The 25,294-nt window shown below is 41.4% G+C and overlaps 2 protein-coding genes across 2 annotated transcripts; one reads left to right on the forward strand and one right to left on the reverse strand.

Annotated features, from left to right (window-relative positions):
- Positions 1-414: 414 nt before the first annotated feature.
- aldh1l1 (aldehyde dehydrogenase 1 family, member L1) lies at positions 415-25,099 on the reverse strand. The gene is made up of 23 exons (XM_020086478.2): positions 25,002-25,099; positions 23,103-23,241; positions 22,342-22,576; positions 22,094-22,259; positions 20,183-20,284; positions 18,965-19,054; positions 18,015-18,152; positions 10,774-10,899; positions 10,586-10,677; positions 9,496-9,643; positions 9,276-9,395; positions 8,148-8,275; positions 7,489-7,639; positions 7,261-7,331; positions 6,786-6,891; positions 6,586-6,673; positions 6,298-6,391; positions 6,117-6,216; positions 5,198-5,296; positions 2,669-2,834; positions 2,472-2,577; positions 2,165-2,364; positions 415-868 (listed from the first exon to the last, which is right to left on the reverse strand). The coding sequence occupies exons 2-23, from the start codon at positions 23,227-23,229 to the stop codon at positions 813-815; spliced, it is 2,709 nt and encodes a 902-aa protein (XP_019942037.2). The 5' UTR covers positions 23,230-23,241; positions 25,002-25,099; the 3' UTR covers positions 415-812.
- LOC109629013 (zinc finger protein 678-like) lies at positions 11,420-16,786 on the forward strand. Its single transcript, XM_069517341.1, has 5 exons — positions 11,420-11,968; positions 13,690-14,483; positions 14,661-14,671; positions 15,742-15,785; positions 15,886-16,786. The coding sequence occupies exons 1-5, from the start codon at positions 11,563-11,565 to the stop codon at positions 16,644-16,646; spliced, it is 2,016 nt and encodes a 671-aa protein (XP_069373442.1). The 5' UTR covers positions 11,420-11,562; the 3' UTR covers positions 16,647-16,786.
- Positions 25,100-25,294: the final 195 nt, after the last annotated feature.

Raw genomic sequence — 25,294 nt, forward strand, 5'->3', positions numbered from 1 at the left:
ATGGTTTGAATTTTGATGATATTGATTTAAATAATCGTTCTGTAATGTATTTTACAAAGTCAATTCATATATTCTTTAAGGCAATAGACACTGAGGGAAGGGTGACTTGTTTTGTTTGACAACCATGTTGCATTCATCAAAAAAAGATGAGGAATGGTGAAAAGGGGAAATAGTAGCACAAGAACATAAAATCAGACTCATACACATAAGGTTCGTGTAGAAAACAAGCCATAGACTAACCTCATGAGTAAACATGTATATGAGTATGTGTGCGGTGTATATATACACACACACACACACACACACATATACAGTATATACTGTCTCCTAACTGCACCTTTTTATACTTCTTGGGAAGAACTACTCCTTTAAAATGAGATGACACAACAGTAATGAAGAGGTCCACAGCAGCAGTGTGCTCAGCAGTTTTCATTGATAAGCAAACATGATTAGAAATGTTACATTTCTTCAAACTCTTCTGACCTAATGTAAGCCATATTAGAAATGAATACAATCTGTTTAAAATCCCACCTCGTATCTCAGACACACTGATGATGACTTACGGGATCTACTTAGAGACATGCTTCATTTGCATATTACAACATGGCTCAGGTGTGTATTCATTCAGGTGTTAATGTGAACAATTAGCACGTTAAGGCTTTAACTCAAACAGTCAGTCGTCAGTAGTGAGGGAATGAGTCTGGATACATGACTACGGGTCAGCACTGGAGAGAGAACTCCCTCCACGTCTCTTCTGTTAGTGTCCACACACATCAGTGCACACATGGAGCTGGTGTCCTCTGTAATGTGGTTTAATACTCAATGGTCACTGCCTTTGTCTTCAGGTATTCATTCAGAGCCTCTTGTCCTGTTGGAGAAACAGAGACTGACAGTAAGTATGGATATGATTTAAGAAAGGCTGGTGTTCACTGTCCTAACGCAACACCCCACAGCAGCTTTCAACATGTCAACAATAAGATACAAAGAAATTAGGGGCTTATTTGTTGGGTCCAAAAAAAAATAAAGCTTCACTGATTCAGATTCACTCCTCAGACAAATGACTCTGCAGTAGACACAGTAGACGTTGCCGCTTAAATCGCTATGAACGTTTATGAACTTGTTGTTTTCTTGACAACAACATGCAACAGAGATTTCTGTCTTCGCATCGTGGCAAGATGCAACACTGGCAAGACAGCAAGGTGAGAGAGCTTCTCAGTTTCCTGTGTTTGTGACATGGAAAAACAGAAAGGCAAACTCCTCCACTGGCAATGGGAAAGAAGTCAATCAGCTTTTTTTGGCGAGCCGAGCCACATTTTAAAAAAACAGTGTACACTTGGTGTGAAAAGGGAATTAGCATTTATCATTTGAGATTTTAACATTGTAAAGGGGGACACGGCGTCATTTACACTTCTGCTCTGCTTTAGAGGCATGAACCTCTAAAGCAAAGCAGAAGTGTAAATGACGCCGTTTCAAGGCGAATATGAATGTCTGGGCTTGTGGACACTTGAATGACACCACAGGATTAGTATGAAGGTACCTTTTCTGGCTCTTTTTTTTACATTTGAATAATTGATCAATAATTAATCAGTTACTTGGATTGTATTTGGCTGCAACACTGTTTACCCCTGAGACTCCAAAAGTGTTTTGTGGACTCAAACACTTCACCCACCCCTCCATCAGCATAGTGGGGAGGAGAGTAAGCATTTTCCAAACACAATTTCCTTCTTTCCTGGCTTATGTTCCCTTGTTGTGGTTCATTGGACTTAGAGTTTATGTTTCACACATGCAAAATGCAGCGGAGGGTTTTCTGCTCAGGAACAAATTCTCTGCAGGATTCAGGTGAGGGGAGGTTCGGCAGACAGAGGCAGGAAGTAAGGTATTAAATCTGCTGCAGAAATAGAAAGACCACAAACTCTCCTGACATCTCTGTCAACCTTCTGCGTTTATGAATTTTAAATCATATACTGTACTATAGCCCAGCATTCTCACACAGATATTTCAATTCACTCAAAATAACGAGTAACACAAATTAACAGTGACAGTAAAACCATGACCTCAATGTCTTTGTATTTCCTTGACCTGGTTTGAATTGCAAATACTATTACAATACTGAATATAAATGAAGTAACTACTGCTACAGAGAAACAGCAGCAGTTTTTCTTACCCAGGTCTTTGCCAAATCCAGACTGTTTGAAGCCTCCGAAAGGCGAGGCCACATCAGTCTTGTTGTAGGTGTTGACAAAGACTGTGCCGGCATTGAGCCTGTCACTGACGTACAGAGCTTTGCTGATGTCTCGTGTGAAAACACCTGACGCCAGGCCGTACTCTGAGGCGTTGGCCCTTCTCAGGACATCGTCCACCTCACTGAGACAAGGGGACAGAGAGGAGGGGTCACGGTGGAAGAATCAGAGCAGAGAAGAAAGACTCAGGGCTTGTCTTAATGATTCAAAGTGAACTTGAGTTGTCCTTACTCGCCCTTGAACTTGGAAATGATCATGACAGGGCCAAACGACTCCTCTTTTGCGATGTACATGTGGTCCTGAACATCAGTGAACACCGTGGGTTCGAAGAAGAAACCTTTAGGAAGGAAACATAAAATAATGAGCGCACATCATCCAGAAACATGGAGACTGCATCTCACTACACTATCAACCTTCTGTTGTCTCACCTGGTCGCTCTATCTGCTTGCTGCCACAGATCAGGGTGGCTCCCTCCTTCACACCGGTCTGACAGTACTCCACCAGTTTGTCCAGGTGGGCTTTGTGGTTCTGAGGGCCGTGGTCGGTGGATCGGTCCAGCGGATCACCAATCTTCATCTTGTTCACCTCCTCAACCTGAAAGCAAGAACATCCAAACTCTAAAGTCCAACAGACTTTTTAGTCCTCCCTTTTACTTTCAGTCATCAGAAAGTATAAAAAGAAGGTGAAATGGTTCCTTTTCCTGCAGCTGGTGTGTGAATGACATGGTGGACTGCCAGTGTGTTGCCACTGGTACTCAGGCCTGTGTGTAAATGCATCCAACACCAGAGTATGAATGCAATATGACCCAAGTGTAAGTGGTTCAGGCTCTCTGACCTTGTGGTACATCATCACTGTTGTGAGGCAAGAGGGAGACAGAGGACCATCATCACTTCACAGGTGATCATCAGAGCTTGTGTCAAACAAATAAACCAAATTAGAAAAGGGTATCGTGTGTCCTGCAGAAATCATCTGGCAAAGGAACTGAAGCTGAGCTTGTTTTAGGGAAATCAGCAATCTGTAATATGTATGCTGTTAAATGACAGTTTGGGAATTTCATTCAGAGATGTTGAATACCTCTGTCAGCCCCTTGGCTGCAGAATGGTTTATTGTATTGGTGCAGCGAGTTGGAAATTATTTACAGAGGCTTCAGAAAGTATTCAGGGAAACCGAGGGAGTGGTGAGCTCAGCCAAATATTTGGTTCTTGAAGAAAACCAGAGTGCAGACGACCCGAGACACAGCACATGCAGCCAAGATAACAGTGGAGGGACTTTAGGACAAGGCTCTCACTGTCCTTCTGTGACCCAGTCAAAGCCCCCAGGTAAACCCCATAGAACATCTGTGAAGACAACTGAAGATCATAGTTCAGCTCACTGACATGCTGGAGAAAATCATAAAGGAAGAAAGAGATAAAAAGTCCAAATCCAGGAGCTTTTAGATTTAATCAGGAAGACTGGACACTTTAAATGCTGCTAAAGACATTTCTACAACACATTTGTAAATGAGAGATTTCAGTTGTTGAATTTGAATAAATATGCTAAAATCTCATGTTTCCACTGTACTATTTTAGTATCTGGTGAAGATTGATGGACAAATATGTCAATTTTATTCATTTACAATTAAACCTACAACCCAAAGTGTGCAAAAAGTGAAGGGTCTGGATATTTTATCTGCACTATATAAAGAAATTCAAGATTCTTCCTCTGACTTCTTATTAACTGTGAGAGATTATTATTATTATTATATTCCTCTTTTCCACTCTGGCTGACTGTTATCTGAATGAATCGACTGATAACACATCATGCTGCTTCCCATGTTTGTATTCTTTCTTTGTTAACGTCTTTTCAAGCGGACTGCATTCAGGTCTAATTATCCACAGCTCTGTTTGGGTTCACTGTGGCTGTGTGTGTTCTCCCAGGGTCAGGTCTCTCTCATCATCTGAAATTAATTCATGTCAGATGATGGAGGGTTTTCCAAAGGTCACTCAGCAGAACTGTAGTAATGATCCCACCAGCATCTAAATGGACCAAAGTGACGTTTGCAGGCATGTTAACATGCTTTTAAATGGGCTGCAGCTGAGCAGCTAATTATTTACATAGCTGATCAGCAACAAGCTAAGATGTGTGTTCAGGTTTATAAGCAAACACTCCAGCAGGGAAGCTAATGAGGGTTGTTGTTGTTAATGTGTTGTGTGGCAGCAGCTATAAAGTGATCATCATCCTGTGATAGAGGTGATTGTGGCTTAAAATGAAGCCCTTTGATTGGCTTTATAGAAAGTATATGCAGGACTGAGAGTATCCACACAAATGCAATGATAAGAAAAGAAAAAATAAGATAAAAGAAAAACAAGAGAGGGCAGGCCATGGGTTTGATGTGGCTGCAGAGAGAGAAAACATCCAGTTTCATTTCAGTTGGACTTCATTCATTCATTCATTCATTTATGTACCTGAACCACTTATACCATCATTCAGTTTCAGCTCATCTCTAAAAAGACTTTACAACAATCTTCACATCAATAGCAGAAAATGAAAAGATCATAAGAAAACAGGGAAATAAAATGATGCCAGCTCTTTTAGATAAACTATGAGTACAAAAGATAATTTGCAAGTGTGTACTGTACATGTGCTTCAGATTGACACTTTAAAACATTAAAACAGGAACATTGGTGAACAAGCTAAATGACCAATACTTTATTTATGAATCCTGTTTCTTACCTCATGGTGTTGTCTCCACCTTCTAACCCTCAGTTTGCTCTGGTAAACCACGTGTATGATGAAGTGTGAGTCGTGTATGTGCTGAGCTGCTGTGGCTCTACCACATGAGAACAACCTCAGAGGATTTACTGACTGAAACAATGTACTTCCAGTATTCATTTGCAATGAGATTCAGAGGAGAAGCAGTCTCGTGCTTTTTGTGGCGGTGAAATCTGAAAGGAAAAACGTCAGCAGAAGACACGTACCACTTTTTTCACAAACTGGTCATGAATGGTGTCTTCCACAAACAGTCTGCCGGCTGCGATGCAGTTCTCTCCCTTGTTGAAGAATACGGAGCTCATGCCCTGAAACACACACACACACACACACACACACACACACACACACACGCACACACACACACACGCACACACACATTAGCATGAGACTCACACCTATTTTCTATCCATAGCGAATGTGTGCACATTGTGGAGAGGATTGAGGCTCACTCACAACTGTAGAATACAATATATATCTACACTGCTGCCAGACTGCTCAACGAGTCTGGGTCCCTGAAAGCACATCTCTATATTACAGTAACAAATATTATACATATATTAATACAAAAAATATTAGATAATAAATAAATACTGTGGTTTTAAAGGCTCCGTGATGTGAAAAATACATGTTCCCAGTTTTAATCCTGTGTCTCTTTTGACCATTCATTCTCTCTTGTTAATCTCCAAATATGTCAAAAAACAATATAATCATTATCCATCTCATTCTGTACTCATTTTGTGTCCAGTAGCTTTATTGAATTTATTGAACTCCCTCATTGTGACTATGAATTCTACAAGTCAGCTTCTGGAGCACATGGACCTACACTGTCACACCTACATTCATCTGTTGAATCTGAATGTGTGTGAGGGTGGTGGTGACAAACCCTCATCAACAGAGAGCAGACTGTCGTTAAGTGACGTGACATGTTGAGCTGCTAGTTACTGTCAACTCTGCCACAGGGGGCGTTACACATTCAGCGCTATGAGCTACTGTAAACGCTGATCAGTATCCACAACAGTTCCCTCCATGGCTCAATGGAGACGTAAATATAAGAACCAAACAGCCCTCTGACATCTGTTTCACAAGATCTTAAAATATATGACAAAACTCCACAAAAGAACTTACCATGCGCACAGCCTTGTCCATGTCACAGTCACTGAAGATGATGAGCGGGGATTTTCCTCCGAGCTCCAGAGAGACTTTCTTCACATTACTGACTGCACAACTTTAAATGGATAACAATACAAGTTAGCTGCAATGATAAATTCAGTTTGGATCAGGCTTGCAAATACACGTGACCTCTCACCTCTTCATGATGTGTTTACCGATCTCAGTGGAACCCGTGAAGCCCAGTTTGCGGACGTCAGGATGGTCCGACAGACGCTGACCCACCAGAGCGCCTTGAAGAAATGCACATGTTTAATAACAGCTCCCACAGCTTCAGCGGTCAGCCCGCAGCTCATAGTGATGCTGGGTAAGGAAACAGGTGGCTTTCATACTTTGCTGAGCTGCTCGCATTTGAGATTAATGTGAGAAAAGACTTTAAAACAGAAAAAACATGAAGGTATTTGCTGTTGAGTGTGTGGGCTCCCACCTGAACCAGGCAGAATGTTAATGACACCCTTGGGCAGTCCTGCCCTTGCTGCCAACTCAACAAACTTCAGAGCTGTGAGCGGAGTCACCTGCAAACACACATACATGTTTGGAAATGTGTTTTTCAATCTACTCGACAGTATTTACTGCAGGCTACACAGCCATTTTCATTTAGGCCTGTATAGACAGGGCCTGACTGACCTGAGCAGGTTTGAGGACGATTGTGTTTCCAGCTGCCAGGCAGGCGGCCGTCTTCCAGGCCAACATCATCAGAGGGTAGTTCCAGGGAATCACGATGGCACACACTCTGACAGGAGACACAGGGAGGACTTCACTGTCTGTCTCTCTTCATTTATTTATATACTAAGAGGAAAGGATGCTGGTATGATTCAAGTTTAAGGTGTTATATAATATTTCTTGCTTCTGATCAGCATTTATTTACATAAAGTTATTTATTTACTCACTGGTGGAGGGATACCAATTATACTAATCTGGAAGAACCCATCCTGTGCATAGGAACACTGGATAACCACATAGCAGCAGCCACTCCTAACATATGGTAAGAATTTACCAGTTTACAGCAAACTAAAAGTTGTGTCTATTTATGAAATATAAACATGTAAGCTATAATCTCAAGTAACATATCTAATGTAAATATTTTGTATGTCAATCTCACCCTATTGGCTCCTTCTTGGTAAAGGTGAGGTTACGATTGGGTCTGGCCTGGTTGATGGGGATGGTGCTGCCCTGTGGGAAGAGGACACCATTTATTTCCATGTATTTCCAACATGCTTTCTGCTGCTTATAAGCCATATAGTAGTATTATTCAGTGGCAGCATTTATCGAATGTCCAACTCATATTATGAGTGACACCACTGTGACGTTTTGAAAGCTGATTTCGTACTTGGATCTTGTCACACCAGCCAGCGAAGTAGCGGAAGGTCTGGATGGACATGCCCACGTGAGTCTTGAGGGCCAGCGTGTAAACAGCTCCGGAGTCGATGGCTTCAATGGTGGCCAGTTCCTCCTGGTGCTGCTCCATGAGGTCAGCCAGCCTGCAGACAAGGAGGAAGAGTCACTCACACCATGAAATGAATAAAACTGCAATTTGTTTTTCTTCTCAGTGGCCACGGAAAGACAAAATATGCCGCCTGCAGCCGATCACATTGAAAGTGACAGCATAATATAAACACAAAGCAAATAGATGGCATGTCTTTGGACTGCGGGCCTGGAGAAAACCCACTCACACACAGGGAGAACATGCAAAGTCCACACAGAAGGACCCAAACCATACCAGGATTCGAACAACAAACCCTTTTGCTGTGAGAGTATTAACCACTGCACCACAGTGCCCATGCTTTGACTGTCATCAGCTTCTGGTTCAAATGTAGCCAAATGTGATCGCCATGTTTATTGACATGACATGACATTTTCCCTAAACTGAGCCCTGTACAATTAAAACCAGTGAGAGGAGCTCAGTGAAATAAACTGTATAAATTATTTATATGACATAACAAAAATTGTATCTCTGGCAGAAAACCTTTGTGTTCATATGTTACTGACTTGTAAATGAGTCTGCCTCTGTCTCTTGGGTTCATTTTGCCCCACTCTCCCTCCTCAAATGCCTCTTTAGCAGCAGTCACGGCCTTGTCCACATCACTTATCTGGGCCAGCGACACATCACAGATGACCTGTGGGACAGAGACAGGTTGAATATACATGAGTGATCAGTTGCACTCCAAACCTTCCCTCTCTGTGGGATCAGTTTGGTAGAGGATATTATGCGTAATATTTTTCATTTTTTTATTTGAATCCTGGTGAAGTCTGAAATCTGATGACTCAGACCACATTAGTGGTCCAGGACACATGTCGCCACATTCTTTTAGCTGTGAACACACCACACTGACGTTCTCTGACCTGCATTATGAACCAAGAGTATATTACGTCTGGCAAATGCTGCCACTGATCCCCACATATGGATTTTATATTTTTTGTATTATTTCTAAAGAGAAGAAGAGTCAAATAATTAACCATTTCACAGTAGAGCTGCGCACAGTGCGTTGATTCAGTCAGCTGCACCTGTAGATTTGACCTTTTTACTGAGCAAAATGCTCAATATATATATATATATATATATATATATATATTTGCAATCTCTATTGCTACATATTATGAGTAGTATTTACATACTTACACAATTTGAAACAATTGTTACAAATAGATTACAGTTGTGGGGGAGGTATTCAGCTCTTCTACTACTACCACAGAGTACAAATATTTATTATGAGTACAACTCTGAAAGTTGTATTACTTAAATGTATCCCAAAGTAAAAGCACCAACTGCAAATATAAGTAAGAGTAAGCTTTGAACTATTCTATTCTCTACGTCACATACACACACAAACACATAACAGGTACTCTGTTATCTGCACAGTCAAAACGGCTTCAGTCAAATGGCTTCATAAAAACATAATTTGGTCTTTGTGAACTTTGTCACTTCTTTGTGAAAGATGAAGCTCTTTGTTTATTTGCAGATACGTAGAGCGGGGAAGTGTGATCTGTTCCCAGTGGTCAGTGAGCGAGTGGAGACACCTTCTAATGCCAGGTGTGAACTGAGAGTGGTCCACTTGTGACTGTATCACATAGAGGGAGATGTATGAACATAATATGACGGGTTTGTCTGTCTCTTACTGTGCCGTCAGTCGGGTTGATGGTCTTGTAGGTCTTTCCTCCCTCAGCATCAACAAACTCTCCATTGATGAACAGCTGATGAGGCATTTTTATGGTCATATGGTTTATGTCCTTCTCTACCTGAGGAAGTAAACATTGTACATGATCAACATGCTGTCTTCCCTTGGCCAACCAGTGATTAGTATCAGCGCAGTGCTGTCTGAATTTTAATTGAACATACATGATCAACGACCAGCTCCTCTTCACCGTCCTCCCCTCTGAGCTTCCTGACGCACATCTGGATGAAATCATGGAAGGTGGTGTTCATGTAGATGTCTTCATTCTGCAGCTGGCAGCTGCTGGTCCGGAGCTTCACCTCTTCTACGAGCCTGAAGAAAACCACAGAAACAAGAGACAGAAGAGGAGAGAGTTATTCTGCTTTGATCTGATTGTAGCCAGAGCCTTTTGGAGCCTTCAGTGGTATTGCACTTGAAGGAAGTTATGCATTGGCTTTCCTTTTCAGACCTCGAGTCTATGTCGATCTTGATATACAGTTCATGGGTTGATACTTATTTTCTACTGTGAAAACTCAACCACATAGAAACACATAACAAGAAATCAAAGTACAGCTGCAGTTCTTTGTTCACAAAGACACCATCTTGTTATAGAATTTGTACAGACACTGTCTCCTGTCCTTGAGACGTAGTGCAGCTCTGTCGTGTTCGGGGAAGTGCAGGAGCCATGGCCAAGGTAAAAGGTCAGGGCTGCTTCACTCACTAGACACCACGGATATGAAACTGCGTAGTCAGGTAATACTGCCTCCTGAACTAGAAAACACATTTACTTGTTTAGAAACTAGCAAACCAATAGACTAAAGTATCTGTAGGGCTTTAAAGTGTGACCACATGAGATCAGACTTCAGATATGAGAGGACATAGTGCACAGTTGTGATATTGATGGACTTCTCCTTGGCCAAGCTTCAATAAATATTTCAGCATAAGAAATCAGGGGACTCCTGAACACTTTCTTCACTGATAAGGTTGATCTGCAGATTTTCCACAACGAACCTCTCCAACTAGCTTTGTTTTTCTCTTGCAGATGTAATTGTTAAAGTTCTGTACATAGAGCAACCCATAACTGTTTATTTGGAGTTGTTAGCACTAACATTCTAACCTCTGCATCCATTACTTTTGAATGTTTGTAATTTGTAATTCTGGTAATCTGGGGATTCATGTTCATATAACATTTCATTTCTAGTACAGTTTAACATATAAATAAACAAAAATAAGAAATTAACAAGAGCAACACACCATGTGACATCATTTCATTACCTGACCACATCCATGGAAGTAGCACCAGACTTGAAGAAATCAGTGGACTCTTCAATTTGACTGACATTGCTCAGAATGCCCTGCCACACTGCCTGTGAGGAAACATGGTCAAAAGTCAACATGAAGGTTTTCTTTTTTCTTTTTTTGAGGACAAATCCACATTTCATTACTGATCGAACGTGACCCACCCTCATCTGTTCAGCAAAGGTCTTCTCCTCCTCGGTGAGCTCCACAGCAGCGCTGCTCCCTGAGCTGAAGTACTGTGCTGCAGCGATCATCTTCCCATCCTCAAACTGCAGATTCTTCACCAACAGCTGCAGAGACACAGAGAAGGAGGGCATTTTTAGATTATTAGATTAACAGCTGGGTGAATGTGACACCAGTTCCCCCCCAAACCTATGTTAACAACCATCAGATCAGAAGGGTTATACTGACAGTCTGTGTATTTTGTGTGTCAGCAGGAGAAACCGTCTCAAGTCATGTGACAGTTTTTCAGTTAAAACACGATAAGATAAAATAAGACAATCCTTAATTAGTTTGACGATGGGGAAATGTGCCATGATACAGCAGCAATGGGGATAGTTGAAAAAAAATAGGTATAGATGTAGAAATGACACATATTTGTAAAATAAATATGAAGTAAACAAAACTGCACATATAAGATACTGAAAATACACAGACAAAAATGAGTATTGCAGTTATGACGTAACCATGTATTTCTTACTCTGTATACAAATCAGGTACATGTTGCCTACTGGCATCGTAAGTGTTGGAACAGTCTAACAGACACTAAAGGTGAATCAGTCTGTCACTGAAGGACTGGGACTCATCAGGATGACAGCTGTCATCATTCTCCTCTGTCCCACCAACTCCACTGGATTAAAGTGGTGTCCCAGCACCGAGCTGGCCAGTCCGTCCAGCAGACGACTCCAGAGAAGAAGGCTGATGCCCCCTGCTCTGGGATCATTATTGTGTTGATGACACTGATGACTGGACACGACCGTAGAGTCTTCTTAAAGTTTATTAGGCAGACTGGATTGACTGGCGCCACACACTCCGGGACAGACGGTGGCGGTGTAGCACCGATACGTTGTTTGCCAACCGCCATCACACACAACAGAGAAAGACACAGCGGAACACGGCATCCTGCACTTCTCGACCAAGCGGAGGTTCGACCGCTCAGGATGGCTGACCCCACGCTGCAGTCCTTCAACGTGTTTCTCACGGAGCGGCTGTCCGCTGCTGCGCTGGACATCTACGGCTTCGTGGAGAAGACTCTGACGGACTACCAGGAGGAGGTGAACCGGACCAGACAGGAGAACCGGAGGCTGCAGCGGCTGCTCGACCTCCTCTACAAGCCGGAGATAAGACTGCACAGGGCGGGTATGTGTCTGACTTTCATGGCACCTTCCGTAAAGCAGCACATCGCACGTTACATCGCACGTTACATCGCACGTTACATCGCACGTTACATCACACGTTACAGTACACAAGTTACAATGCAGAGTGTTCCAGCTGGTGCCAGTGGGCGTGTCCAGAAGGGAAGTAAGCCTGTTCTTCTTCCGGTAAACTTTCAAAAATAATTCTAAAGCTTTTAAATTCCATTTCAAATGGAAGGGGAGTCATACAGTTCCGCACCAACATAAAGTAAATGGTTTATTTATAAATTCAGCAACTTCTTTTTATTTCTTCTGAACGTAGTCGCGTTAATTAGTAATGTAAGCCACTCATTTACAGCAGAACTTCACTTCCGGTCAAATTTCAAAATATAACGTTGTTTTTAAGAGTTTCATGTTTTATTCGTAAAATGGAAGCACTTCTTTTGAAAACTATTTTGCTCCTTGACCCATTCAATGTCCTCCTCTATAGAGGACAAGGGGTCAGTATTTATGTAGCACCCTTCTAGTGTTGATGACCACTCAAAGCCCTTCACAGTACAGTGTTTGCCATTCACACGTTCATTCAAACAGAGCCTCTACATGCAGCACGTTCTCTACCACGTATTACATCACACACTGCCGGCACAGCAGTCAGCGGCAATAGGTTCCGTGTCTTGTCCAAGAGGACCTTGTGCTTAGTGGACGACCCGCTCTAACTCCAAGCACCTATTTTATGTTGGTTATTCCTTGAACTAGTCACCTGTCTGTGTGTTGTCATTGTTTATTTGATCCAGTACGCAAGTTTATAGAATAAACTTCTTGAATTTATCACTTCCCAACTTAAAATCAGTTTAACCACACCCTCTTTGCACTGGATGTTGTTGACTCACCAGCAGTGACGTCTTGCTGTGTTAGCCCTCAGTGTACACTTCGATGCATTTCTGAAGCTTTGTTTTCGGTTAAGGAGAAGTTTTGTCTGAAACACAATTCTACTATGACATGGTATAAACAAGGTAAATGAAATGTGGCCTTTATCGTCTCTATCTGTAAGGAAAATGTTGCACTGCCTCAGCGTCACAAACAACACTTTGTTTTTTGCCATTTTACTAATTCTACAAACTTGGCCTGCATGTGTGTAACTTCAATCTCTTTGGAACTAATGCCAGTGTGGCACAGCTACCACCGAAGGAGCCTTGCACAACTCCACTAAGTCTGCTTACAGTGTTCATTTTGGTTTTTTCATACATTTTTGGACAGGTAAAAAAGTTTTTTTAAAGGTTTTTCCGGCTCTATCAGTAAATGAATGCTGTTCTCTGTGTATAGCATTCTGGCTGCGCACTGCCAACTGAATCAAGCGCACTGCCATCTCCTCTGGCTCTCCCTACATTGTCTATGTTTACAAATTCGGTTGTCTTTAGTTGGGGGCAGCGGAGTCAGTGTGTATGTGCCATTACCTTTCCCTCAAGTTCTGACACTATCGTACAGGAGCTAAGTAAACCGCCAAGTTGCGGTAATATGTTGCTTTATTATAGCGGTGAGAAAAGATACGTACTGTCACAGTCAAACCAAAACTTGTATTTGATTTCTCTGCTGCTGTTAGGATGACAGTTCACCGCTGGGGTTCATTCAAGTGTCCCAACGTCTAGTTCATGTGTAATCAGAGAAATGCTTTACCCAAAAAAAAACAACCCAAAGAAAAAAACGTTTTCCTATCCACTGTTACAGATTCAAGGCAGATCGATTTGTCCACACGGAAACCAGAGGTTTGTGTTGAGGAGAAGCAGATACAGACGGAATGTATTCCCAAGGAGGAGCCAGATGACACAGACATTCTGAATCCAGTAGTCACAGTTGGAGTGAATGAGGAAAATCAGATGCCAACTCAAGTTGAGACAGGTGGAGAGCACAGTGAATATGAAGCACCACACAACCCAACTCAAGTCATCACAGATGGAGAGCACACAGAACATGAGAAACTGTCCAGACACGAGCAACAACCATCTTCAGGATATACCAAAAAGAAAAGAAGGTTTTATTGTAATATCTGCAGTCAGTCTTTTCTGAAAAGGGCAAAAGTAAATTTGCACCTTGCAGTTCATGCGGCAAATGGATTACTGAATCCCACCAGTGCAGTGCTTGTCTGCACTGAATGTGGCAGAAAAACTAACAGCAATAGTCTAATGATCCGTCACATGAGAGTACACACCGACACGAAAACATTTGCCTGTTCCATTTGTGGCAAAAGATATAAATCCCAAAGAAACATGAAGGAGCACATGCAGACTCACACCATGGAAAAGCCGTACAGCTGCGAGATCTGTGGGACACGCTTCAACCGCGCTTCCAGCCTGATTAAGCATGTGAAGCACAAGCACAGGGAGGACATGGCATTTAAGTGCACACAGTGCAGCCAACGCTTCAAACTGGTCATCGAGTTGAAACAACACATGAGGATAGCCCACAACATCATCATCTCTCCCTGGAGAACTGCTGGATTGACAGCGCAGAAGCTAAAAAGCTAAAACCATCCTCACTTTTATTCTATTTTTAAAATATATATTTTTGGGGCATTTTGCCTTCATTAATAGGATGGTAAGCGTGAAATGGGGAGAGTGAGCAGGGAAGATGAGCTGCAGGGCTCAAGCCTCCGTATGGGGCAGAATTGATTCTTTTTAGGATTGTTTAAATCTTTGCAGTTGACATTCAAGTAAGTTCATTTTAATAGCAGCAGCTGGTGAGAAGTATGTAAAGCTGCAAATGCAAATAAAAAACATTACAAGTGCTTTACCTGTTGTACAAAATTTTTAAAGTTTTTCAAGACTTACTGAGTTCACTTGTTTTTCCTTAAATTCTGACAATTATACATAATTACTGGTGTTTTAGTGTTTTGTATAATTTGTATTTTTATATTGTGTTTTTGTGTTGGACGATTTCAAAAAATAGTTAGCGTGTGTGCTGTATTCAAATTTGCAAATAATATGCCAGTTCTGCTGTAAAAGTAACCTACAGTGCTCGAGTGTACTGATTTGAGCTTGAACTGCACTAACGTTCTTTACAAATAAGGTTTGACATTTTGAACATGTGTATGTCAATAAAGACAACTCTGACTACCCTTGGATAACGCTTGTGTTACCTTAACAATACATTGCCTATATGCTATTCGAGGTGAGATTCAAACAAAGTAAATAGATTTTTGGCTGAAGTAACTAATCTGTCCTAACTCACATCGGTTGAACAATCATCCATGTCACTTTTACTCAACAGCCTTCCAGGATTGATGATTTATTTTTAAGGGTAAGAGGGGCAGTAAACAATAAATCCAGAGATCATTTGCGGGCGTCCCCCAGCCAAACCAATTGAATGGTTGAACAGCATGCACAGTTTCAGTCGCACAAGATTTTCTTTGACTGCAGCCCTAATGGAAAGATGAGAGGCGTTGCAGACATTCTCAGACATGATTTGAAAAGAGATTGAGGTTGTGCATCGTATCAGCTAACATCAAATTAAATAAACACTGCAAAACCATTCCCGTCGACAAATTTGCTGAAATACGATGTGGAGAAAATCTGCATTCCAGCATATTGTCTCAGACGTCTGAATGCCTGATTCATGTTCTGTACATGTTGAGGGTCATCACAAGAGAACACATTTATATATCCAGTTACAGATACACATATCCTTTAAATTCACTCCTTAACACGAAAAACTCAGTCGTCACTGTCATGTTTTTGTTTCACACATTCACTCGAATGTCATTTGTCTGGTTTGTCCCTTAAGAAGATGGGGTGACACAGAGGCTGCTGATCAAAACAATCTCAAAGGTAAAACTCCTGATGGGTGTGGATTAATGGAGCACTATTTAGCGCTGATGTCTTTGTTGCATACCACACGAGTAATGCATTTCTGTTTCCATCCTTGCAGATGCCAAACAGCAAACTACGCCGCCCACCACGGAGGAGATCCACCCCATACGGAGTCCAAGTGGGCACCAGGACGAGCCAGGACCCTCCCATGTCAAAGAGGAGCACAGGGAGGAATTGTGGATCAATGGGTGCGAGGAGCAACCTTCAGCTGAGGACAGCGATGATGAGGACTCCTTAACAAAAGAACTCATCAAAACAGTGCAGCAGTTAGAGGACTGCAGAGCTGCAGAGGAGAGCCAAGAGCTAGTGCAAAGGACTGAGGAGGATCCAGAGCCCTCTGAGGAGAAGACCAGCACTACCTTATACCGCTGCCACATATGCAACTACATATTCACCAAAAAGACTGTACTCACATGGCACCTCAAGACACACGAAAGCAAGTCACCTGACGGCAAGGGAAACTTTGACTGTCACATATGTGGCAAGCAAATCCCCTGCCAGAGCAATCTGCAGAACCACATGAGGGTACACACAGGGGAGAGACCCTACAGCTGCCACTTCTGTGGCAAGTGTTTCAAACTGAAAGGACACATGACAGAACACATAAGGACTCACACGGGAGAGAAGCCTTTCAGCTGCCACATCTGTGGCAAATCCTTCAACAGAGGCTCCACTCTGAGAAAACACGTTTTAGCCAAACACAAGGAGGAGAGGCCGTACAAATGTGAGGATTGTGACGAGTTATTTACTGAAAGACTGCTGATGAAGACGCACATGCGAAAAGTTCATGGTGTCAAATTGTCCACAAGTACGGCCTAAGACCATCAGAAATCATTTATGATGCATGTGGTCTAAACTCTGAGCCGAGAATAGGGCTTAGTGCTAGCATCAGTGAGTTTCCATAACAATAACATTATTGTAAAAAAATGTTTTATTTCACATGAGGCCAGACCTGTCAAAGAACATGGATCCAGTAAAGTGTTATTATAAATATTGTATATTTATTTTTGAGTTAGAGATTGAGATCACTCATGTTTTTGCATTATGTATGGAACTGGAGTTGATTAGCTTAGTTTAGCATAAAGGTTGCAAATAGAGGGGAAAAAGCTAGCCTTACCCTGTTAATGATTTGGTGTGTATTCCACACACTCAATCTAGTGGTGAGGTTGCAGATTACAATCAAATGAACACCTCTTTCTTTTCCAGTATTTCAAGTAATGAAAAGATAAATATTAATATTATATTACATTTTTGCTGATGGAAATCCTCCTAAATCCTACACATTGGAGCTTTAAAAGAAAAGAATACACTTATCAACATTTCTAAAGGTCAACAATAAACCTTTTCCTCCTTGCGCACTAAATTTGTACACTAATAACAAGAAAACCGTCCTGCTAACATTTTCCACTGTGACTTTTTGGAATCTTGTTGTAGAATAATAACTGTTTGTTAGTGTATATAGAATAGATTATACAAATATATATATATATATATATACAGAGATTTGGAGAATAAAGACTTAATGTTACTAGAAAAAAGAAGCAGATTTACGAGAATTAAATTGTAATATTATGAGAGAAAAGGTGTACATTTACAAAATAAAGTCATAATATTACAATGGTAATTAAATGTAATTCAACGGTGAAAAAGTCATATTATGATAATAACAATGCAGCAACGGTCGTGCTCACAGGAATTTCAATCCAAAATCTAGAATCAAACCATGTTTCTCAAGAAACTATGAAATCCCTTTGAAAAGAACTGATTAATAGATGTAAACACTGAGTCTCTGTGGTTCTTTCTTTAGAATAAAAACCATTTCTTTTAGACTTACAAATATAAATCCATTCTTTGTTTAACAAACCATAATTTACAACTTAATCCTCTTCTAATATTACAACCTCTTTTTACTCCAATATTATGACATTATCAAATTTTCTGATATTATTTCCCCTTTGAGTGGCCCTAATATTCCGGTGTACTTCAAAGTGCCATCTTATATTTGCACCCAAAATAATCTTATGTTCATTAAATCAGATACTCTTTTTGAATAGAGAGCATACATGTAACAAAAGTGCTGTAAGACTGTGTGCCTGAGCCCTCCAGAGATTCATGGGATAAAAACAACATTCTGCTGTTTCACGCAGCTCTCGTGCATGTGCAAACAAGTTTAAGAAGCTGACTTACTGCCTTGCCATCGTTGCCAAACAGCACCAGGCCTGCTTTGGTTACGACGCCAGGTTGGCTGGCTCCGGGAATCTCCAGGGACTGACCGTTCACTTTGGCGTCCGTATCCATCAAAGAGGAGCCGTAGAAGGTCACTTTCTGCAACAGAGACACAGGACAGCACAAGTTTAGAGGAGACAATGTTTAACAGAACTCAGCAGGTGCTGTGTTCTCAAATGCAACTAAAGCCATTTTCAGATATAAACTCCAGAGGATGTCCGCAGAATTGGGCCTGGACTTTTTCCGGAGTTTGCCTTTCCCACATGAACAACGCCGCAAGAGATTCTCCACTCAAACATGTTCACAGCAAAACAGAAACCTCCAGAGTGTTCAGGTGGAGGGGGGTGCAGCCGGCAGAGGCAGGATGTAATGTATCAATGTATGTATTCTGCTGCAGAGATCATGTGATTTTGTTTACAGCAACACTGGTCCTTATCACCAATAGCTCTCTTGACATCTTCCGCTTTTTCTTTTTTAAATATTTGTAATATTTTTGTTATTTTCAGTTTTGCATCTGTAGCATCATAATTATCAATGCCCACTGTGTATCCTGCAGAGGATCTCCTGCTGTTTTCTCTGTGTTGGTGATTGTCCAGGAATATGAGAAGATGTTCGGAAAAAAGTTTTCTTTTTGATATTAAAGCTTAAACCATTGTTTTCTCAGCCCACAGAGTCAGTCCTAAATATGATATGCATTACATACTGTTGGAGCAGCTCAAAGTGTGTTAATTGTCATTGTACCATGACAAGCTAATACTCTCATACCTCTAGTCTAGTCTATGTCTTTTCATGTTTAAACATTTATTTATGGTCCAGGATAAGAGAATAGTTAATATAACTGCTGTTACAATCAGGCATCCAAAAACTTGATTCCAGTAGTGTTAGTTGTAGAGTCAGTGTGAGACTGTTACCTGTCCATCCACCTCTGCCCAGGCACCAGGCACTTTGTCGTTTCCTCTGATCCAGTTGTGGATAGCCTCAGCCGTCTGGTTCCAGTCAATCTGTCAACAAACAGACTATTATGATTTCCTCTCGTCCGACGTAAAGCACCAACATTTGAATGACCACAGAGATTGCTCCTCATGTTTCAATGAGTGTTACAAAATTCTGGTCTCAGTGAAACGGAGCTGTATTTGACAATCACACGCCATCAATCAAGAATCAATCAAATTTTATTTCTACAGCCCATATTAACAAATCACAATTTGTCTCATGGGGCTTTCCAGAAGAGAAAGAGACTCATTCAACATAAATATAACTTACCAAAATGACATCCCTCTGTCATAAGTAGACGGTTCTGACTATTTCAGGTCATTAGGATGCCATGTATATATGATAAGATGCTTTATGTCAGAATACATGTATATCTACCTTCCTATACCTCTATCATTATTATTATTCCAAAATGTTATTGAAGAAAAAGAACTGTATCACCTTACTTAAATATTAAATTACATATAAAGACCCTACGTCACCTTAGAGTTCTTCAGAAGGATTGTATGTCAAATGTAACCTTTTAAGCTTAATGCTTAAAACTATAATCAGGTGAGAGAGCATCACCTTTCCTTTAAAAGTCTCTATTCATGGGGACCCAATGGTTAGGGCATGTATGCTTTGAGCAGCAGATCCCCTGTTCTACCATTTACTGCCTCCATCTCTCTCATCCCTCTCTTATCTCATATCATTGGCCGCTGTGGCTCAGTAGGTGGAGTGGTTTGTCCACTATCCGGAAGGTCAGAGGTTTGATTCCAGTCTCCCCCATTCAGCATCCGTGGGCAAGATACTGAACCCAGGCAACTTTACGTGAGCGATGATACAGAAAATACTGCACATGTAGATGGACTGTATGAATGTGTGTGAATGGTTGAATGTGAAAACTACTCTAAAGTGCTTTGAGTGGTGATCTATAGAAAAGAGCTAAAAAAAAAATACAGACCATTTACCACCCTCTCAAAACAAAGCCAAAAATGCTGAAAAAAAAAAGGTTGGATTCATCAGATCTTATTTTGTTTCCCTTACATCAACGATTGTCTGCTCAAACATCACCAGCACACAGGACTCCACAGCCATTGATGGATTACACAGACTCTCTGCAAACTGGACTGAAGTGACCTGCCCTTGAATATTACCTTAGCATTGTCTTTCTTCTGGATGCACTCGTATGTGGCTCCCTCCTGTGGCTGCGTGACCCTCGGGGCCTTCCCCTCTGCGATCAGCCTCACTGCCTCCACCTGGAACCAGAGCAGAGTGGTAAAAACATGAACACAATCACGTGGACTTTGTCCTCACAGTGTTTGTCATGTTGGGAAACTGTCTGCAGGTATCTGGACATAGACGAGCAGGAGGATCCATCAAATGATGCTGATTGAGTTAGCTTGAGTAAGTTGTAAGTTGAACAAACTTCAATCAATAAACAAATAAATCAAATGACTGCAGACTTCATGTTTACCGTAATGAATTGCACATTGAAAGGCTGTTAACGAATGGAAACCAGTGATTGCTTGAAACAGTAGGTTAATAAAATGACAACAGCATGGGAGGAAGGGTGAGGGAGTCTGAGAATATACTCGAGAGACACAGAGGGACAAAGTCCACATTAGGAGGAGGCTGGTGTGGATGGATGGGTCAACAAAACACAGGACTTTGACATGGACTGAGATTGTTGTCTGTTTCCTCTTCGATAACAACAGTCAACATTGTTTCCTTTATTAATGACTTACTTCAAACTAAACCACATTTTTTTCTTAAACCTAACCAAACAGTGATGGTTGCACAAACATGACCGCATGTTAATTATTGTTACCAGGATGAAAAAGGTCCAAATAGCCTGCCGCTCCTATTGTAAGAACAAGTAAATGGTTTGTATTGATATAGTACTTTTCTAGTCTTGATGACCACTCAAAGTGCTTTAAAGTACAGTTTGCCATTCACACACATTACAGTGCATCTATCAGCAGCACTTTTTTGTTTGAGGGGCAATTCAGGGTTCAGCATCTCCCCACTCTTCGGCATGCAGATGGTAAGACTGGGGATCGAACTGCAACTCTACCCCTCAGCCACAGCCAAGTGACCTATGTGGTGATTTATTTTGAAGTACTTCTTGCATCTTTATATTTTGAAGCTGCACTCAATATTTTAATGGCCACAATGGATCAAATGAGCAGTTTTTAAAGATGTCAGGTAAAAATATCACATGACTCAGCAGTTCTCCTCAGCTCAGTGTTTTAGTGTCTTTCAGCTCACTGTTTTTTCCCCCACAGCTTTATTGTTCTGATTGAGTTGACCTGCTTTCCCCAATATCATATTTGACAGGAGGCAGCTGCTCTCAGTGAAAAAACCTGTGACAAAGCCACTGTGCACTCAGCTAAAGAACATAGTGGAGCATGTGGCTTCTGAAGAGACCGACTTAATCTGATTAGCCAGAAACATAATCCAAGATGAATGCTAATGTTGCTGCATGCCGGCTGCGTAAATAGGCAACAGTTGGTTAATATGTCAGCTATATCACATCCATATTCATGAGATATCCCAATGAGTCACAAGTGTGTTTTGCATTTTACTGTGTGAAAAAGATTAATACAACTTTTAAAGTATGTTAAATAAGTTAAGATGTCCATGCTCAGTGGCTGAACGCAGACTAAACTGTTGATGACGGCAAAGTTTAGACAGAAGACACTTTTTAAAATATAAAATATGCTGCAGCATAGTGTTTATCAGCTGACCGACTTTAACCTTGCTGGAAAAACAGAAGCTTGTTAAAATGTAACTGGCAGAAGAGAGACTGGTTTGCAAAGAAAGACTCTTGAAACCTTTGCTGTGTGTTCACATTTGAGTTGTGATTTAGTTTGGACTTGTTGTTGTGAATGTGTAATTTCTGGTGATGCATTTATAATTTTCTCTGCATACCCCTGTGTCTGATGCCCCTGCTGACATCTTCTACTTCATTTAAGCAGCTAGCTCAACCTCCACAACCTCAGCACTACATTAACTTAGCTTTTGCTCTTTCTACCCACAATGCTTTGTCCCCTCACCACACTTACTGTGCCCTTGACTCCCTCTGGAAAGAGGAACCTCTTGTAGATTGTGTTGACAGTGTCATTGGGCTCAACATCGCACTCCCTCTGCAGCAGGATTGGTCCGGTATCCAGTCCATCATCAGCCCAGAACACTGTGAACCCGCCCTTTTTGTCCCCGTGGATCAGGGTCCTGTGTGGCCAGAGATGACAGATAAAAAACACGTCACACCATGACCCCCAGCACCAACCTGATAAACATGAGTCACACTCACCAGTTGATAGCAGAGGCCCCCCTGTGGAGAGGCAGCAGGGAGGGGTGGTAGATGATGGAGCCGTGTTTGGGGTGGTCGATGACCTCCATAGGGATGAACTGGGAGCAGAAGGGCAGGACGTTGAGCTCAGCGCCGGTGGCCTTGTACTGAGCCACCACCTCTGGGATGGCCTGGCCCTTCACACGCCAGCGAGGGAACTTGAAAACAGCTACACCATCCTTCTCTGCCTCAGTGGCTATGAAGAAATAATGTGATCAAACTCTTAAACTGTGCCACAAATGGGTTTCGTCAAGAGGCTACACCACAACCTCTGAATTTAAATAGGATATTGTTATCACATTATTCTTTATTTTACCAATTTGTTGACCAATCACAGTTCTTGCAGTCCCCATGAACCATCTCTGTAGTTGCTGCAGCCCCGACATGCAGTTACAATTATGAGTCATGCAACAGCTGCAGTGTGCAAGAAATACAGAGCTTATGCAGGCACAATGGAAATGTCATAACCCCTTACCGCAGTTTAAATGAAGCTTTGCGGAGCATACGTTTGTTGGAGTTGTCTAGCTCTTCTCTATTCTTTGACAACGTTGAAAATACAAATTTAGAGTTTTGTTGCTGTTGACAGCACGACATGCTGCTGTATATAATATACTGCTTATTTGTACTCAGTGGAGTAAACATTGACATTTATGTTCTTATCGTCTATGCCATGTTTTAGAGGCAAAGGCAGTTTTGGAGGTCCCAGTCAGTGAGGTTCTCACCCAGTGGGTCAGCCTTGCCGTCCTTGTCAGGGATGGTGAACACTCCTACGATGGTGTGACCATTCTTCCTCAGCTCCTTGTACACCTCCTGGCCGAACAGGCTCTGCCCAATCACTGCAATCTTCATCCTCACTCCTCACTGTGGAGCATTAACACACAACAAGTTAACCAGACAATATTATGAAATTAAATATTAAATATGTCTATAGATTAGGTTGACATATGAGAGAAACATAAAAAATGTGAGGTTCTCTTATATTTTTAAATGTAGGCATGGTTGTACATTTAAGTGTATGGTTGTATCTGTAAATGTGTATGTATGTGTATAGATACATGTATACTAATATATTTTAAATATATTTTCATGATGCAGGCATTTTTCTATTTGAATGAAAATAAATTCTTCTTATATTCAGTTTCTTCTGTGAGCATGAATGTTAATAAACTCATTTGCATTTGTAAGCAGTATCAATGTGTTGCTGTCTTTCTTATCACTATTACTACACTTGAAGCTCTGAGAGATCATGATGTTCGTTCAGTCGACAGACATGTATCCACATGTATCTCGTGCTCCTGTCAGCTCAGTATGTGCACACAGGATACATGTTGCACACGTGTCTCCCCATGAAGCTCCATGAGTTTGGTGTGTGTGGACAGAAACTCTGAGCAGTTACATGAGACGATCCTCAGTCACACTTTATGCAACCATGTCCAAGTCTTCATTGTGTGACCAGGTCCAAAGAGCAGCCTGAGCAGCTCTGTGTTGCTTTCATCACATGTGTGAAGTAAACCTGTCAGTTTATTAGGTACACCTGGCTAAAACTAATGCAGTCTAATACAACAGGCCTGTAATGAATTATATATAACATATTATTGTTTTCATTATTGATTACTAATTGATCCTTATTTCAGGTATTGTTTTGTTATTAACTTAAGTTTCCTATTCTGATTATAGCACGAGAGTAATAATGACAAAGATTGAGGGAATGATCTTTGAATGACTCAATCAAATATGTAGATATCAAAATGGAAGATACAGTTTTAAGTGATGATAAACTATATCACACTATACAGAGTGTTTCTGTCCCATCGATAGAAATGGGTGTAATAGTTTTAGCCAGGTGTACCTATAATAAAGCGAGTATAGTTGTGCATGTTAAGTACTGCAGATCTATTTTATTAGAGGAGGCTAAAAAGTATTTTATGGATGTAATTATTCTTAGATGCATGCACATGTGCAACAGTCTGACAGCATTTAAACTGAATATGTTTTAAACCTTTACGCCAGCGGAGGGACATATATGGTTTCTGTCATGTTCTCTCTTCTGTAATATGATTACAAACTCACACAATCATACTAATATCATCCTCCAGCCACCATGCAGCGTATTGATAAATCAGAGTGAAGTTAAAGTGCTCAGGAACCATGACTGACAGTTTGTTGAACCTGGCCAGTGAGGGGGCGGGAGCAACCTGCTCTGACCAGTCACATCTCTCGGTGCTGCTCATGCCTCCGTTGTTGACCAATCAGACGCAGAGACACGTAGGAAACACACGAGAGCCCATTGACAGCTCTCAAACTCCTGCTCTGAAGTTAGAGTTCACTCCTGCTCATGTTCATTCTCACTGATTATACATGACAAACAGTCACGGTAAAATCACTGCAGCTGCAAACCAACAATGTGTGTGTGTGTGTGAGTGTGTGTGAGAGGAGCAATCTGCAGACTGCAATCACATGCACGAGCAATGCACCTTGCAAACATGCATATATCAAACAGATAATAAAACTAATGATAACAACAACAACAACAACAACAACAACAACAACAACAACAACAACGGCACTAATAACAACAACACCAACATGAATAATAATGATGCAGCATCATGTGTCCTTACCCTCCTGCTCCTGTGCTCGCTTCAAAAGAGCCAGTGGACGCGCACCGTTGCTCTTTCATTTGCACCCACATGCACGCGGCCCAATTACGTAATGTGCAAACGCAGCAGGCTGATTGGTAAGGGCGGGCCGCGAGGCAGCAGGGGCCGACCAATCAGCTGCTGTCTCTGTTCCTGAATGAGAGCAATCACACATGAAAATGTCAACAGTGATAAATCACTATTTCATTACAGCCCGCAAGATACTGACACCCCTCATTCCAACAAAAGATTCGACTTTCTATTATATCCTTATC

The sequence above is a fragment of the Paralichthys olivaceus genome, chromosome 2, assembly GCF_024713975.1.
Source record: "Paralichthys olivaceus isolate ysfri-2021 chromosome 2, ASM2471397v2, whole genome shotgun sequence".
Taxonomy (NCBI): Eukaryota; Metazoa; Chordata; class Actinopteri; order Pleuronectiformes; family Paralichthyidae; genus Paralichthys; species Paralichthys olivaceus.